General features: G+C 36.8%; 1 protein-coding gene across 1 annotated transcript; it reads right to left on the bottom strand.

Annotated features, from left to right (window-relative positions):
* Positions 1–8,647: 8,647 nt before the first annotated feature.
* LOC149797755 (uncharacterized) lies at positions 8,648–12,801 on the bottom strand. Its single transcript, XM_089960801.1, is given in 4 exon segments — positions 8,648–9,156; positions 9,188–9,419; positions 9,597–9,729; positions 12,755–12,801. Coding segments are annotated over 4 exon segments (921 nt in total).
* Between the last annotated feature and the right edge of the window lie 4,787 nt (positions 12,802–17,588).

Raw genomic sequence — 17,588 nt, 5'->3', positions numbered from 1 at the left:
AAAGTGTGCCTTATATTAATTTTTAAAATTTCATTTCATGCTAGAATCATGAAGCTAGAAATTGTATGCATATTTATTAGTATCACACCTTAAAACCAGAGGTCATTGCGACCTATATTTAATATTTTACCGCCTTAGCCTAAGAGTTTGCCTTAACTGGTAATCATATAGGTTTCCTCCAGTCACGTTGTATACAAACAGTTATATCTGGAGTATTATAGAAAACAAAGATATAAAGAACGAATCCAGTTTGAAGTACTTTCACAAAATTTAATAACAATAAAATGACAAATAATGTAATAATGTGCCTGTATACCTGATTTCTGTACTAATTTAAAGTGCTTCCATACCCCCTGATGTGTGTGTGTGTGTGTGTGTGTGTGTGTGTGTGTGTTTGAGAGAGATATTTGGATTTTTCTGGTAGTTCTTGTTCATTCATATCGCAGTTTATAGTGATGTCTAGAACTCGGGCATCATGCCGCAGACATGCAGCATCATGTCCCACACAGTCACTTTATCCTGACACCAGGCCGACCAGTCCTAAAACTAACCTCTTAATGCTGAGCCCCTAATGAGGCAGCTGTTAGTACCATTTTTATAAATCTTTGGTATAGCTCGACCTGGGTTAGAACCTCTCTAATCATTAGGCTTGAAGTATAGAGATGCAGTCGAGACATGACTCCAGTGATGAGGACTATAATGATCCTGACTCCAATTATGACGACTATAATGATCCTGACTTAAACGATTCTGACTCCGATGATGACGACTATAATGATTCTGACTCCGATGATGACGACTATAATGATTCTGACTCCAATGATGAGGACTATAACGATCCTGACTCTAATGATCCTGACTCTAATGATCTTGACTCCAAAGATGACGACTCCAATGATGACGACTATAATGATTCAGAGCATAAAACCCGAACTTTCGTAATATATACATCAGATATGTGTGGCTAACTCTATCAAACGCATTTTCTTGATCAATTTTTAAGATATTTCCCTCAAAATTATCTCTCTCAACCATATCTATAATATCTCTTACTGTGACTATAGCATCAGCAATATCTCCCCCAACTATACAATATGTCTGGATTCGGGATACAATTTTGGGTAATAACAGTGTTAAACATGTAGACAAAATCATTGCCAAAATTGTATAATCTACATTAAGTAAACTTACAGGGCACTCATTCTTCAACCTTCCATTATCTCCCTTGTTTTTATAAATAAGCGATATAACCCCAAATAGCATTGATCTCGACATAATATTGTCATTCTTAGCACTCTGAAAAATTTGCAACAGAATATCGTATATACAATCATAAAATGTACAATACCACTCTACAGTCAATCCGTCCTGGCCGGGCCTTTAATTTTAGCCATTCCTTGTATAGCTGTATGTATTTCATCAACTGTTGTTATGGCATCACACATATCTTTATCCTCGTCAGGTACAAAACAGTTTACAAAATTTAAAAGTGAATCTTTACAATTATCATCAATAGATACCGAAGAATATAAATGACTATAAAATTGATATCTCATCCAAGATTTCACTCTGTGTGTGTGTGTGTGATTTGGATTTTTTAACGTATGTCACGTATTTAGGCTCGAATAAACAGTAACACAGGAAGAGTGAAAACAACAAGCTTTTCAAAATTTAACAAATAATTTATTTCCCTGGAAAAATTCTGTAAACAATAAAACAGGAGAAGAACTTTTACGGTTTCAAGAATCAAATAAAAAAATAATGAAAGAATAATCCACGAATTACATTGCAAACATCCTAGTAAAAAATGTCCTAATAATTTCAAGTTCGAATCCTGATGGAAAATCCAAGATGGATGACGATAACGTATGTTGTAGTCTGTACTGTGTTGTCTTTTACAGTTCCTTGTAGAAATTCAAATAATGACACTCCTGTGTTGGAAATCCAAATTAAATTTGTAAGCAATGTCTTTCCAAAATTTCTGTGTGAGCACTCCTCAAAATATTTCCAGAGAAAAAATAATTAATCCTTTTGAAATCCAACTGATCTGAAGAAAATTATAACTCAAAATCTGGCTACAACATAATAACTTGACATCAGTGTAAAAAGCTCAAAACTGAGAAATCTCTCTCTACGCATCTCTATTAAAACTAACAAATGCGTAGTAATGGAAAAACCGGAATTGCTTAATCGTGTTTATGACACGTGCACCAAAAATGACCCTGACGAAAACCAATCATTTTAAAATAAAACAAAACTTGTTTACGAAAGTTGCTATAAATTCTGAAACAAGGTCAAGATTTAGATCAACACCTGGTGTTAAAAATAAAATCACCATCTGGCAATGGAACTGCAGAGGAATCTTTAAAAACTGCAGAACAAACTGAATAATACGGCCGTAAAACCAGACGTAATCTGCCTACAGGAAACCCTCATAACACAAGAACACAAACGCCTGCCCAAACTACAAGGCTATACCCAGAGAATCTTTAAAAACAGACCCATGGGGCAGAAAAGGGGTGGGTTAGCAATTTTTTTTAATAGATACACTAATCTACTATGAAATAATAGAAGTACCCCCTAACCTAAACATCACTAATAGCATCGAAATAATGTCAGTAATGATAAATATAGGAACCACAAACATTCAAATAATAAATGCACACAACCCAGGGGGTACCTTCTGCCCTACCAACCTAATCTCACTAAAGGCAATCACTAATAACAACAACAACAATCTAATCATCTGTGGCGACTTCAACGCACACAGTGAATTATGGGGAGGTAAAAAGAAAGATCAAAGATGGAAAATGGTTGAAAAATGGATAACTGAGAACAATCTGGTCATCTTAAATGACGGGTCGAACACTAGATTAAACCCTGAGGATGGCACTCTCTCAGCCATAGACCTAACCATCACTACCCCAAAATTGGCTCAAATCACAAATTGGTGGGTGGATCAAGAAGATACGTTAGGAAGTGACCATTTTCCCCATCACAATCAATATTCAAACAAAAACTCAACACATTCCAAACGAAACCCCACCTAAATGGAGGTACCAACAGGCAGACTGGGACCAATTCCATTTATTACTAGCTAGAGTAAATCCAGATAACTTAGAAAGCCCAAGTATTGACATGTATTATGATAACATAACAGACACAATTATAGAGGCAGCTAACCGATGCATCCCAAAGACAACTAATATCCAAAATAAAAACCCTGTACCTTGGTGGACTAAACAGTGCACTATAGCACATAAAGACAATAAAAGGGCCTTAAATAAATATAAACGCACCAAAAATTCTATATACTTTCAGCAATATAAAGATAAAGAAAAAACACTAAAACAAACTATAAAAACGGCTAAAATTAATCTATGGCAAACATTTTGCTCTAAACTGACTCTAAAATCAAATTCAAAACAAATATGGGACAAGATAAAAGTCATCAAATGGAAAGCAACTACCTCAGCCCCAAAAATTAAAAATGCCATAACAAATAAAGATAAGGCAGACCTCCTAGCGAAGCATTTTTCGAACATGAGTAGCAACGATAATCACACCAGAAACTTTCAAGAACACAAAAAACTAACAGAGGGAACCCAACCTCAAATGTTTCAAGACGAAGGAACAAAAGAATCTCACCTAAATAGCGACATCACAGTACATGAATGGAAGATAGCCCTACGTTCCAAAAACGAAACATCCCCTGGTAAGGATCAGTTAGGTTACATTATCTACAAAAAACTACCTATCAATATAACAATAGCCATAATCAAACTCTTTAATAGGATATGGGATAAAGGCCAACTACCCACCAAATGGAAACAGGCCATAGTAATATCAATCCCCAAGCTAGGTAAAGATCCCAACAACATAAATTCGTACCAACCCATCTCCCTTACAAACAATATTTGCAAAATAATGGAGACAATAATCGCAAATAGGTTAAAACACCACTTAGAAACCAATAACCTACTCTCCATAAATCAATGTGGCTTTCGGAACAAACGATCCACCACTGACCAACTTCTCAGATTGGAAACAGATATCAAACTCGCTTTTAACGCACATAGGAAAACCGATCGCAACCTCATAGCGGGTTTTTGAGACCTAGAAAAAGCATTCGACCTAGTATGGACCAATGGACTAATGGTCAAATTAAACCAATTTGGAATAACTGGACGCTTGTTCAGTTTGATTGACGATTTCCTCACAGGCCGAAAAATTACCACAAGAATAGGCAACACCCATTGGGAAGAATTTTCACTTGAAAATGGAACACCGCAAGGCAGTGTAATAAGTCCCTTACTATTTAACCTAATGGTAAACGACCTTGACCTCAATGCAGCCTCCGCAAAAATAAACTTGTCACAATTTGCAGATGATAGTGGCATATGGAGGAATGGAAATCCTGCCAATAACACAGTAGTTAAAGAAATCCAGCAAAGCCTAGACAACATAGGGAGATGGGCGGACAAATGGGGTTTCAAAATATCTCATGAAAAAACTGTGGCAATCATATTCAACCCCAAACGAAATAACAACCTAGTCTATCCAAACTTCTATATACAAAATCAATTAATCAAATACGTAACAGTAGTAAAATTCCTAGGAATGTTCTTTGACAACCACCTCACATGGAAACAGCACATTGAACAACTCACCCAGAATTGTAACAAAGATCTCAATTTACTCAGGAACATCACAGGGACTGACTGGGGATCCAACCAGGAAACCCTCCTCACGATATATAAAAGCCTAATTAGATCAAAACTGGATTACGGTCGCCAAGCATATAACTCGGCTAAGCAACCTGTACTACAAAAACTTGACACTATCCAGAGAAAAGCCTTACTGTTATGCACAGGAACACTCCCCTCAACATCATTAGAAGAACTACAAGCACTAACAGGAGAACTACCCTTAAAATTACGTAGGCAAGAACTGCTCCTCCGATACTCCATTCGATTAGATACCCACCCAGACAACCATCCCACCAAAATAGCTATAAATAAGTGTAAAGTTGTCTTCAAACCCAAAATCATACCCACCACACCAAGTGGCAAAGTAATCCTTGAACTAAGAGAAAAGATACCTCTACTAAAAAAACAGGTGACAATCAATACAGACCAGAACAAATCACCATGGTTACAAAAACCACCAAGGATTAACATTGAAGCTACCAAATTAGGCAGTTAAGAAGGACAAGAAAACTTACTAAAACCTGTACTAGTAAACGAAATCAACCAACAATACCCGGACTATGTTAAAATATATACAGATGGATAAAAAACAAACAACCCACCAAGAACAGCAGCAGCAATAGTCATCCTTGAATTCAATATACAAACGGGATCCAGATTACCTGACTATTGCTCCATTTACACCACTGAATTCTGGGCTATACTTGAATCACTACAATGTATCAAAGACAACCAAATACCTAAAGCAGTCATTATAAGCGATTCTCTAAGCGTTATCAAATCGATCCAGAATCGCAATACACACTCTAGGGAACAATTCCTCGACAGAGCATGCCAATTAATCGACGATATCGCCACAGCACATTCATTAGTCGAGCTCATGTGGATACCGTCGCACACTGGAATCTCTGGCAACGAAACAGCAGACAAAGTTGCAAAAACCAAACTAGGAGATCAAAACTCTATCAAGCTTAACTATGGCTCTACAGAAGCAATAAGCTTCGCACAAACATATACAGACCAAACATGGCAAGATTTTTGGAACTCCTCCACAAAAGATAAAAAGCACCATGAAACCCAAAGAAACGTAGATAGGAACATACAGCTACCTAAGGGTACCTATTTAGAACAGAAAACCATAAACAGGATAAATAACTGGAAAAACTAAACTAGCAAGCAGTTTTGGAAGGTTTATAGGACCCAAACCAGCAACCAGTAACTGCTTTAACTGCCACACCACCGAAGATCTACACCACGTATTCAATATATGCCCAAAATATCAACCCGCTCGGAAAATATTTATCAAAAACCAAAAAGAGATTGGATCACCACACACATACCCAGATTACTTATGGACTCTAATAAAAAATAAACAATCAGCATATAAAAATATAAATCAATTCATAGACTCAGCAGGACTTAGGAACAAAATATAATTACTATCCCCACAAAACCAAAAGACCCAGTAACTAGCTAAATAAATTTAGAAGCCACCACATAAAAACCCATAGCATATCATTCAATTTTATAAAAGTCTTAATAAATAATTCACTTACGAAGCACCTATAAAAAACTAAGGACACCGCAAAATCGGATGTCCTAGATGTCCTTAACGAACCGAGTAATCAGCTAGGATTCCGGTCCTAGATGTCCTTAACGAACCGTGTAATCGGCTAGGACTCCGGTCTCTTGCTAAATAAAGTATAAATAACATTCAATCTCTAAAAACATTAATTAATAAATAACATAAAGAGGTAATAGCTAAAAACTTATAAATAACATAACGTAGGAAGCACACCCTAAACACCTCGACTAGTAATACCATAATAACCTTGAAAATCTCTCTTCATACATGATTTCTACTAAGAACCTCTATAAACAGCATAGAATATTACACACACACACCCCCATTAGAACATTTTGAAGAAGAAAAATAAATCGAAAAAAAATAAAATTGCAAGAAACACCAGGCAAATGCAACAAGAAACCAGCGATGTAAAGCAAGCAGGACCGTTCCCGAGCTCTCCTTCCCACTAATGACAGCCAAACATTCAACTGTAAGGGACCTTTATGGACCCACAGATTGAGGCCAAACTATCAAGGTTCCTTGAATCCATAAAAGCCTGGGGGAGGTGGCACCATTCCCTTCCCCAGGAACAACTAGCAGGCTGCGGTGCATTCAGAAAAAGTGGCACATGCACAACTGTGCGCACGCCACTATAATTAAACTCAACAACAACAACACCTGGTGTTTACGAAAGAATGATTCAGGTCAACTGATTTTCTGGGGAAAAAAATCATCTCCAGTGAATAAATTTACATTATAATAGGATATAATAGAATAAAAAATTTAAAACTGACAAATAATTGAATTAAAATAAATAAGAATTAAATCAGATATATGTAACACGTAGCTTTAACAATTTTTCAGTCACATCTCTACGATGTCTGCAGTGTGACAGTTTATAGTGATGTCTAACACTGCCGCAGACATGTAGCATGATGTCCCACCAAGTCACATTATCCTGACACCAGGCCGACCAGTCCTAACATAACTTTTTAATGCTGAGCACTAAGCAAGGCAGCTGTTAGTACCATTTGTGTAAGTCTTTGGTATGACTCGGCCGGGGATTGAACCCGCGACCTCTCGCATCCGAGGCGGATACTCTAACCACTAAAGTCCGGAACGGTTGTCCAATAACTGTACAAGCCCTTTAAAAATAGTAGCAAATAGTAACCAGCTTACCAGCCATTTGCTACAGTGTATAGGGAGCAGCACTTGGTCGGTTGTTCGGTTGATAAAGCATTGGACTAGTAATATAAGGGTCACATGTTAGATACCTGCCCCTGTCAGATCCCACCGAGTGTCCCTGGAAAAGGCACATTCAAGTTCCTCATCATGATATAGTCAGGAATATAATAAACGTGCAGTTAAAGCCAACAAAAAGGTTACATCATTATTAATACCAACCAAAATATGCAATTATTACAATGTGTTTTCTTTCATAGATGCTTGACCCACAGTGCATTCAAATGATATTGGTTTTGAGATTGTTTTAAATAACTTGAAACACATGAGAAGAATGTGTCTACATCTGGAACACACGTCATATAAATAATATATATGCAGTAGTATTCAAAAGTACTGGAAAATATCCATACCTGATCTGTGTTTTCCATCACATGAGTTTGGAACAACTTCCATTGTCTTTTCTTCAATGAATTATATAACAGTATAGTTTATGTCACTCATACATTTTGAAAACTAACGCAAACAGTTTGTAAAACAATGCGACACTAATATGGTACTTACTGCTTTCCTGTCTCATATGCTTCAACAGGAAATCTTAAATAACTGACAATAATCTTAAAAATTAGGTATATATTAAGTTTGTACACTTCATGCGGTTATTAAATATATATTGATTTAATCCAGTAATTTCAAATAAAACATATGTTCAGCAAAAATATTTCATAATATAACATTCTATGTTGATATTTAGCTGTAAATATTTACTCACAGAATTACTCATATAATGTTGAACACAGAGCTAAAGATTCACTTACTATATAAATTATTGCATAAATGCCAGGAATAATATTTCTGAGCAATACTCATGGGTCGCCAAGTTGGCTCACCTCTACAGGCACGTTTAAGATGGCATTCAATCTGATTTAAATCAGATCTCTGTTGTCCTATGTGAAGATCTGACGACGACCGCTTAAGGGTCTATTTTTGATGACCTTTGAATTAGCCAATGGCAATGCAACTTTCAAACATCTGAAAGTTAATCAAATCGTTCGGTACTCATTCATCCTCTTCATCCACACTGCTCAATCTCCAAACGCGAAGATATGATTTTACCTGCTTAGTTGATAAATTTAGCGAGTATGGTAATATAAAAAGGGTTACCAGAACACGACTCTTCAGCTGTCTGTCAGACCTTCATGTATAACAGTGGAGATCTGATTTTAATCAGATTGGATAATATTCTCATGTGAGAATGTGTTGCATGAACTTGATATATTCCAATGGTGCGTGAGTCGCATGGCTGCAGGAACAGTGGCTGCAATCTCATAAGCTCTGCCAACCAGGTTATTGTCGTGTTCTTCATCTTCTTCATTTGTAACGGCAACAACTTCACAACAGGAAGAATTGTTGATTGTGTATTCATTATTTGGCCCCTAAATTGGATGGTATCAAGGTTGTCTAGCTCCCCAAGCCTCTTGACAATCTGAGCTAGTGGATTTTTCCATGAACGAATCATTCTCTTCAACTGATGAAGGTAGTTTTCAAACGGGAAAACACTACATTTATCTAGACTGCCATACACTTTCACGTCAGAAGCAAGGTGAATCATACTGTGTATATTGTAAACAAGAAATTCTTCTCCATACACATTACGCCCTTGTATAACACAATACTTCAAACATTCATCGACATATGCTCTACGACGATTTGCAAGTCTTGGACAAACACGAATCGACAATGAATGTCAGACAATGTTCAAACAAATCTGGTCTTGGAATAACTCTCAAAACAAGTTTTCCAGAATATAAAAGAAACGGTCAGAACTCCGTTGCCTTTCATCGATCAATCTCATAAAGACTTCTGGGTTTTCGGGCAAAGATAGCTGGAATGCATCTCCAAAGTTCAACTAATCTCCTGCTAACCTCTTGAACCTGACCTGCGGATATTTTAACTTCCTTCTTTCCTCGCATCCGGATTAACAACAATCACTTCATAAACTCCAAGCATGACTGGTGCATGGTGTCAGTTGGAATCTGCTCGGTCATGTCAATCGGAAGATTGCAGAAAGGTGACATTCCATGGTGGTGCTCTTCTTGAGCATGTGTTCTGAAGAACATATGTGTTCTAAGAACTACATTTTCAACATCTTGATACGTAAGTTTTCCCAACCACACTCCATTCTGGGTGTATCGGTCACAACGATAATAACTGGAGTACCATTTTATGTTCTTCACCATGGCTCTTGCCGGTGCATCGCAAATAATACGCCTTTACCTGACCTGTATGACCTTGTCATCACACTGCAAACCATGATGTAATTAATCGTTTATATCTCTAATGGTGTCTTGTAGAAATACTACATTTGTTGGTTTCGTGTTACCAAATGTTAGTACAATGGTAAAATTTTCATTGGTTCTAGTCGAATTGCACAAAAAACTGGCACAATGATTGGGCTATGAAATAAGTGAAGACAATCAATGCTTAGAGAAATATTTTAAACATTTTCTCTAGCTTCTAATGGATATTTTCTGCAATTCTGCAGAATTTCATCTTGTGATCCAAAGTAAATATTCTCAATGCCAGATCTGGTTTCTGTCTCTACACTTATGTCTGTTTTAAGTAATGCCCTTGCTGTTAGTAGCAGGTTAACAGGCCCATGGTTCTGTATCAGCTTGAGTAAATGACCTACTGCATTATGCTTTGCCTGAAACTGATTAGATCATGCTGCCGAATCATCTGTCAGTGAAATGCATGAAACAGGTTCAATTTCCATTCCATTATCAGATATGAAGAAACTGTTGCATTACCATTATGAGCAACTAAGTCCTAAATATCTCTATCAGCATCACCATCAGAGTCACGTACTTCATCATCATTGATGTTAGTGGAACATGAGTTAGGTACTTCATTCGTCGTTCGAGCCTCGCCACCATCATTTGACTGCAAATCTACATTGTGACTAGAATCTGTAATATCTGGATTAGTTTCATGCTAACTAGTGATTTCGTAGCAAATTTCCACTTTGTCCTGTACTGTAAACGTTCCCTCTTAACCTCATTAATTATGTAAATAATAAGTAATAATGTATCAAGCCACATGTAAATCATGCTTTAACTTCTACATTCTTCTGTAATTTTTTCAAACGACAATAATACAAATCGTCTCCGAAGTTCATAATCAGTCTTTAAGAAGCTTTTTATCTTTCCAATATTTTAAACTTTGGTGATTCAGTTTGTAAGTGGTTAAAGCCGTTTGTAAATAACACTAAAAGTTGTGTTATAAATAATGGAAATAAGTCATCAGCTTTTAGACTTGAAAGAGGGTGTCGTCAAGGGTGTACTCTTGTGCCTTGATTTATTATCGGTGTTGAAATTTTAGCTATAAACTTAAAGTAAAATGTGGATGTACGGGGACTCCTCATTGATGCCGGAAAGTATAAATTAGGTCAATATGCCGATAGCGATTTTATTCTACTCGATGAATCTGAAATTCTCTTAATGCCACTAGCAATATCTTGTAAGACTTTTTGTATTATCTGGAGTTGAATGCAACATAACAAAAACAAATGCTATTTGCATTGGAAACAAGACATTTTCCAATGTCAAAATATGTCCCGATATGGAACTAAACGTAAAATGGACTGCTTCCAACTTTACACTCCTTGGCATCGATTTTTCTTTAGACTTACAGCAAATACTGGAAATTATGAAGAAACTAATAACAGCAGATATAATTCTGGCAAGCTGGAGTCAAAGACATTTTTCATTAGTAGGTAAAGTAATTGTTGCAAAAATTCTGTTTCTGCCCGTATTGAAACATTTTTTCTCAGCACTTCAAAATCCATCAGCAAACCTTAAGCAGAACTAAATCGTACCTTATTTAAGTTTGTATGGGGTGGAAAAGTAGAGAGAATCAAAACGTGATTTACTAGTAACCACTGATAATGAGTGAGGTTCAAATATAATATACATTTATTAATTCACTAGGTATATTAAGATAAAATGGGTTAAAAGATTACTGGAAAACAAGGACTGAGCGTGGCAGAACCTAGTCAAAACAGCTGTATTCAGAAAACGAGGGATATGTGGAATTCAGGTAGGAGAAAATTAGAGAAAATCGGTAAGCCCATTAAAAAAGTTTTGGGGAGATGAAATTTTGGAGTATCGAGTTAGAAAGAGGATCCAAAAAATCCAATGATGATTTTTTTAAAAAAATTTGTTGCACCTAGTAAGTTTTATCAATTCAAATCCCGGCATTGACATAGATAATGATTTGGTTGATGATCGCGGTAATTTAATACATTTTGAAATAATACAAACAAACAAAAACGGGTGATAACATTTTAATAAAACACTTTTCAGTAATATCCGAAATTCAAAAGTCTTGGAAAGATGCAATCAAAGACCATTTGGCTCGCAACATGTTTGATAAGTGGGAAGATAAAAAAAAATCATCTTGCAGAAATAACTCATTGAAGTTTGTTTACAAAGACTGTTCAAAATAGGTAAAGAGACAACACACTGCTAAGCAAGAAACGTGGATGTAATTATTAAATAAAAATATAAGTAGTGAGGAGTGGTCTGAGATTTATAGCAGTTCGAAACTTTGTACTGAGGCGACAAAGTTGATCTCTTTAAATTTTGAATAATTTATATAATAATTTTCACTACATAGTTTTGACAAGAATTAGCATATTAGATAACGACAAATGCCCTTTCTGTAAGAGTGAGAACGAAAGTATTGAACATCTATTCTACTACTACAATATGACTTCACAGCTGTGGTAATCGTTTACTAAATGTTTTGCACCTTGTTGTAAAAATATTGTCCAATTGTCCAATGAAGAAATATTTTTCGGAAGTGAACCATGGGACATTTTGTGCAATCTCTTGCTTATTGTGGCTAAATAGTATATTCACACTTGCAGATTCAACGTTCAAAATCTTTCCATGTATGTTTTCAAGCAGATAGTACTTATAGATTTGGTAACTTATAAATTATAAAGGATAAACTGACTTTCATGCTCAGTCTCAAAAGACAGCATCAAAGGCCTAGTGGATAGAGAGTCAGTCTCAGATGCAGGAATTCGTGGGTTCGAACCCCGGCCGAGTCATACCAAAGACTTATTAAAATGGCGCTAGCAGCTGCCTCGAATAGCGCTCAGCATTAAGAGTTTAGTATTAGGACTGGTCGGCCTGGTGGGTGGGACAACATGTTACAAGTCTGAGGCATGATGCCCATGGGCGCCCGAGCATAGGTCAATGGGTGACTCTCCCGACCGTGACTGACTGACCCATCTACCTGCAAAAAATCCTGCGGGCGCCCATGATGAAGCCCCATTGCTAGACATCACTGTAAACTGCCATACTGCAGACATCGTAACGATATGACTACCAAATTGTTAAAGCTACGTTAACAATCCAAAAACACACACAGACACACACACAATCTCAAAACAGAAAATAATAATTGTCCTATGGTCTATTTTTATACCTCGTAATAATTGCATTTTTGTTTTAAAAATTTACATAGGTAGATTTTAAGTCTACTTTCAGATGTGATGTTATTTGAAGCTTTATTAGATTTATGGAGACAGGCGCTTGTTATATCGCTATACTGCAGTGATTGCAAATGTTTGCCGGTAGAGGTAGGAATTTTAAAATTAAGCATTTGTTTACTTAACCGCAAGACGGACTATAAGGGACATGGCTAACTTCAATTTCAAAGTGTCACTGTTAAACTTGGAAAATTTGCAGAAACTGTTAGTACAAAACCTGGAAGGTCAAGTTGACCCCAATTTTGGCGACTATATAAAAGGCGGTACATATATTTCATCCTGATTGGTTAATGTAAATAAAGGGCGTGCTTCCCACGAAATGTCCTAGCTGTATATATTCACCCATCGAAAAATCTAATTAGCCTAAGCTTTGCTGCAAGAGTAAAGGGACAGGGGACTCCGAGAGTCAATTTGAAAGAAATTCTCCCGTAAAACATTTGTCCAAGGGACCGGATGTCTGGAAGGTCGACGGACAGAATTTTGGCGGTATAAACGAACAACGCTCGAAAGCATGGTAATATAAAATAATTCTTATATATCCTCCGATGCCTCAAAAAATGATCCTTCCTTCCTAACACAGCAAACTAACAAAGATACAGTGGATACCCATTAAACTAATTCTAGGTTAACAATGGAGCTTTCCCTCTTTCATTTGCGCTCCCCTTCCAACAAATTGTGAAACCTTAAAGGGACAGGGAACCTGCAGGGCTAAGTCACATGGCGCCACGCGAAGTGAAAAGGTCTTGCAACAGAGCCTCAGAAAAAACGGTATACAGGAAATGGACACTCAGTTCATATATATGGGGATAGGATACAAACTAATACAACACGTGGGATCCAATATAACCATAGGGAACTAAAGACTTTTTTTTAATCTTTTCTTGATTTAGGCCCTTTCGGACCAATTTCACATTACGTAGAGAATCTACCGTTCGAGACGGCAAACAAGGTCATGCACGCAAATTAAGAGATGCGTGATTACAAAATAAAGAGAATTCGGCTCCTTATATAAGGCATGGCCTTTTCACCACCAAACAAGTCCGAGGAAACTATGAGAATCGCCACGCCATAAACAAGTATCTAAAACAATAGTTCTTTTTTTTCTCTCGTTTACGACACCGATTCTCACTTTTAAATTAAAAAAAATTTGAAAAATGGAAATTCGATAATAAAAAAAATCTAAATCTAAATAATGAGGAAAAATAAATGTACTGTAAGACAACTTGAGGGAAAATTTTGATATAGATGCTGTCCTAACAAACAATCTATCACATACACACAATATAGCAAATACACATATAACATACACAGGACGTCGGGGCCCCTTAGCAAAGGTCACTTTCAAAACAGAAGGGTAGGGATTCCGCCTAGGACAACGAAGCCTGGTTCGGACAAACAACCTTCAAGATACACTGGGGACTACAAATACCCCGTCAAAAAATTTAAACATTAAACTTTTTTGATCAAAATTCTGTTTTTAACAAATACAAACATACACACCTAATGGGGCAACACGAACACATAAAAACACTTTTCTATTTTATTTTAATTGGGGGGGGGGGTGATATCTATCTGGCGCCCTCCAAAAAGAAAGCTAAAAAAGGTATTTGCGTCAAATTCATGTAATTCTTTGATACCAATATAATATTTTGCTTGAATTATTTGATAATATGTGCATGAATTTAGTTGTTTAAATTCGTAGATCAATTCTTTTGATATATATATATATATATATATATATATATATATATATATATATATATATATATATATATATATGAACGTGTACAATAATATATTTTATATGTGGTTGTAAGGTTGTCGATTTATTTGGATTTGTCGTCTTGTTTGTATAGGAATTAGGTTATAAGAATTTAATGTATTACTTTAGTTGTTGTTGTGGGGTTTAACGCCATTTTTCAGCACACGATGGCGGCCAGTATTAATGGTGGAGGAAGAACCAGGTGAAACCCCCGGAAAGAACCACCGACCCACAAGAAGCTACTGGCAAGCTTTCTCACAATCACATACCCACATTGGCTGAATCTGAGACTCAAACCGGCGGAGACAGAGCTGCGATGGCAGTGATCCGTAACGGAGAGCGCTTTAGACCACTCGGCCACTTATTACTTTAGTTAATATGAGTTACGAGAAGGCGTTTGAATGCACCGATCTTAGGTAATTTCATGTATGCTAAAGACTTTAATGTGTGTATTCGCTGAACATTAGGTACTGTGAGTCAGGTAGTGAATTTCATTCATTCATTTGTGAAATTGAGACGAGAGCGGATCTTCTAAGTCTCGTGTGTAAATGCGAAATGATGATGATGTTGTTGTTTTTTGTGGGGTTTAACGCCATTTTCAGCACACGATAGGCTATGCATGACGGCCAGTATTAATGGGGGAGGAAGAACACGGGAAAACCCCGGGAAGAACCACCGACTACTGGCAAGCTTTCTCACATACCCACATTAGGAGGTACATTAATCTTATGAAACTAGGATTATTTTGGTCTGCCAAGCCTTTGGTATCTGTTTCCGATAGCAAGATCTGATAACGAGAGGGGAGTAACGATCTATCGTCAGTAGAATAACCGACAGAAAATTTAGGTTGTTCGATGTTTGTTTTAAAAGAGGTAAATAGCTCTTCAGACATATTCCCAGAAGTATCCTCAGATGTACCTACGCACTGAGGTATCCACGAATCTATGTATCTACATGTTTACATATCCACCTACCCACATAAAGTATGAGGGCCAAAGGGAGGCGAAAAAGTAGGAAGGTTGGAGAGAAAAGGAAAAGGAATGGCGAAAGGACAGAGAACAGCTACAGTGAAATTGGAGTGAACCAGAGATAAGCAAGTTATGCAATTGTATAAAGCAATGACTTCGATTGTTCACTCGATCGTATGATGAACTAATTCTACCAGTAAAACGGATCGGCTATTTTTATAATTATATTTGTATTTTTGAAATTCGGTGAAAGATTTCTTCCAAAAAGAAGTTGATCTTCCTAATGTATTGTGTTATCACCATTGTTTATGTAACTGATTAAATTTTGATTTTCTATGTACGAGTCGTTCTGTTCTATATACCTGCTCAGATCTCTATTCATTCTACCTATAAGTTTACTCGATCCGGGCAATAACACCGAGGGCGATCATCTCCTAGATAACGAGAATCGAATAAAGCGGACACCTTTAAAGAAGGTACAATCCACCAATTAACCCTCACCGTTTACAAAGAGAGGGGGCGTTTTACAATTTACAACAAATTATAATTCATGTCTTTAATTATATTATCAAAATTTAATTATATTTTAATGTGTATTTTCTTTTGTCTATATATCAGCATATGTATACATGTCTAAACTTAAATTCCTTTAAATTTCACTTGTGACTGATTTCTGTTTATTATACTTGGTATTTTGTTTTGCAAATGTTTGGTCAAGAACGATAAATCTTACGCTCTTGAGCTATGCGCATGTGCAATTCGAAATCTTAGCCTCATTACAGGCATTTTACCACGTTAACCTATCATTATCCTCGATATGTTTCTTTCCAAATATGTACCAGTGTAATAATATAATTTACTTAATACGAGTCGGTTAAAAGTCACAGAAATATGCCAAAAAGTTAGATCATTTTATAAGTTGAACATGTTGGCTGATAGTCCATTTTCTTTGTCTGAAAGTGTGATAGCAATGACACTACCTCGCGCCTCATGGCAGTTTGCATGCAGAGGCGGCGTTAGGAGTCCGCGGGGCCTAGGGCCGACCAAGACCGCCTGTATCAGCGTTTCCAATCTACCGGAAAATATAGCTTGACAAACTCATAAGGACGACCTTAGGCCTGAAGCGCGGGGATCCGTCAAGAGCGGGGTCTGGGGCGATCGCCCAACTTGCCACCCCCAAAACGTCCTTCATGTTTGCATGTCCATGATTCAATCAACAGACGAGATAGAACAGTCAGTCAATACATAAACGTTACTTTCTGCACACAAAAAATTTCATTAACTATTCAATGTTCATACCTTGGCGGTTGAAAATAGCTGTTAACAGGAGATAGGTCACTACCACAAATGCAATTCGGCCGGTACAGGATGAGCTAGACGTCGGTTCGTAGATACTTAAAGGAGACCAGAAATAAAACTTTTCCGTTTCCGTACGTAATTCTCTACAAATTTTAATTGGACTGTGATATTTATAAATTAAATATCGTAAGCAAGTAGTGATTATATCGCGTGAAAGATAACATGATTCCGTAAATTGCTGAGTTTTTATGAGTTTTGATGAGACGACAGATCACGTGGTCCCGTGACGCAATTCTAGCCTGTCCTCGAATATAAAATAAGCATGGCGAGCAAGACAGACAGTATTAGACCAGATTTGGGTTGCACATTAAAAACTAAATGCAATAATTATATGTAATGATTTTAAAAATAATGACACGGGGGGGGGGGGAGGGCGGGGGGGGGGGTTGCAACAATTATAAAAAAAATAAACAGGGAGCAAGTTGGGAAAGGTTTGACGAGGGAGTGGTTTTTAAGGGACGCCTACTACACATAAAATTAC

Source organism: Sinohyriopsis cumingii, chromosome 6 (genome assembly GCF_028554795.1).
Source record: "Sinohyriopsis cumingii isolate HCF-2022 chromosome 6, ASM2855479v2, whole genome shotgun sequence".
NCBI lineage: Eukaryota > Metazoa > Mollusca > Bivalvia > Unionida > Unionidae > Sinohyriopsis > Sinohyriopsis cumingii.
The sequence above is the reverse complement of the archived record's forward strand: the minus strand, read 5'-3'. Positions and strand labels throughout refer to the sequence as shown.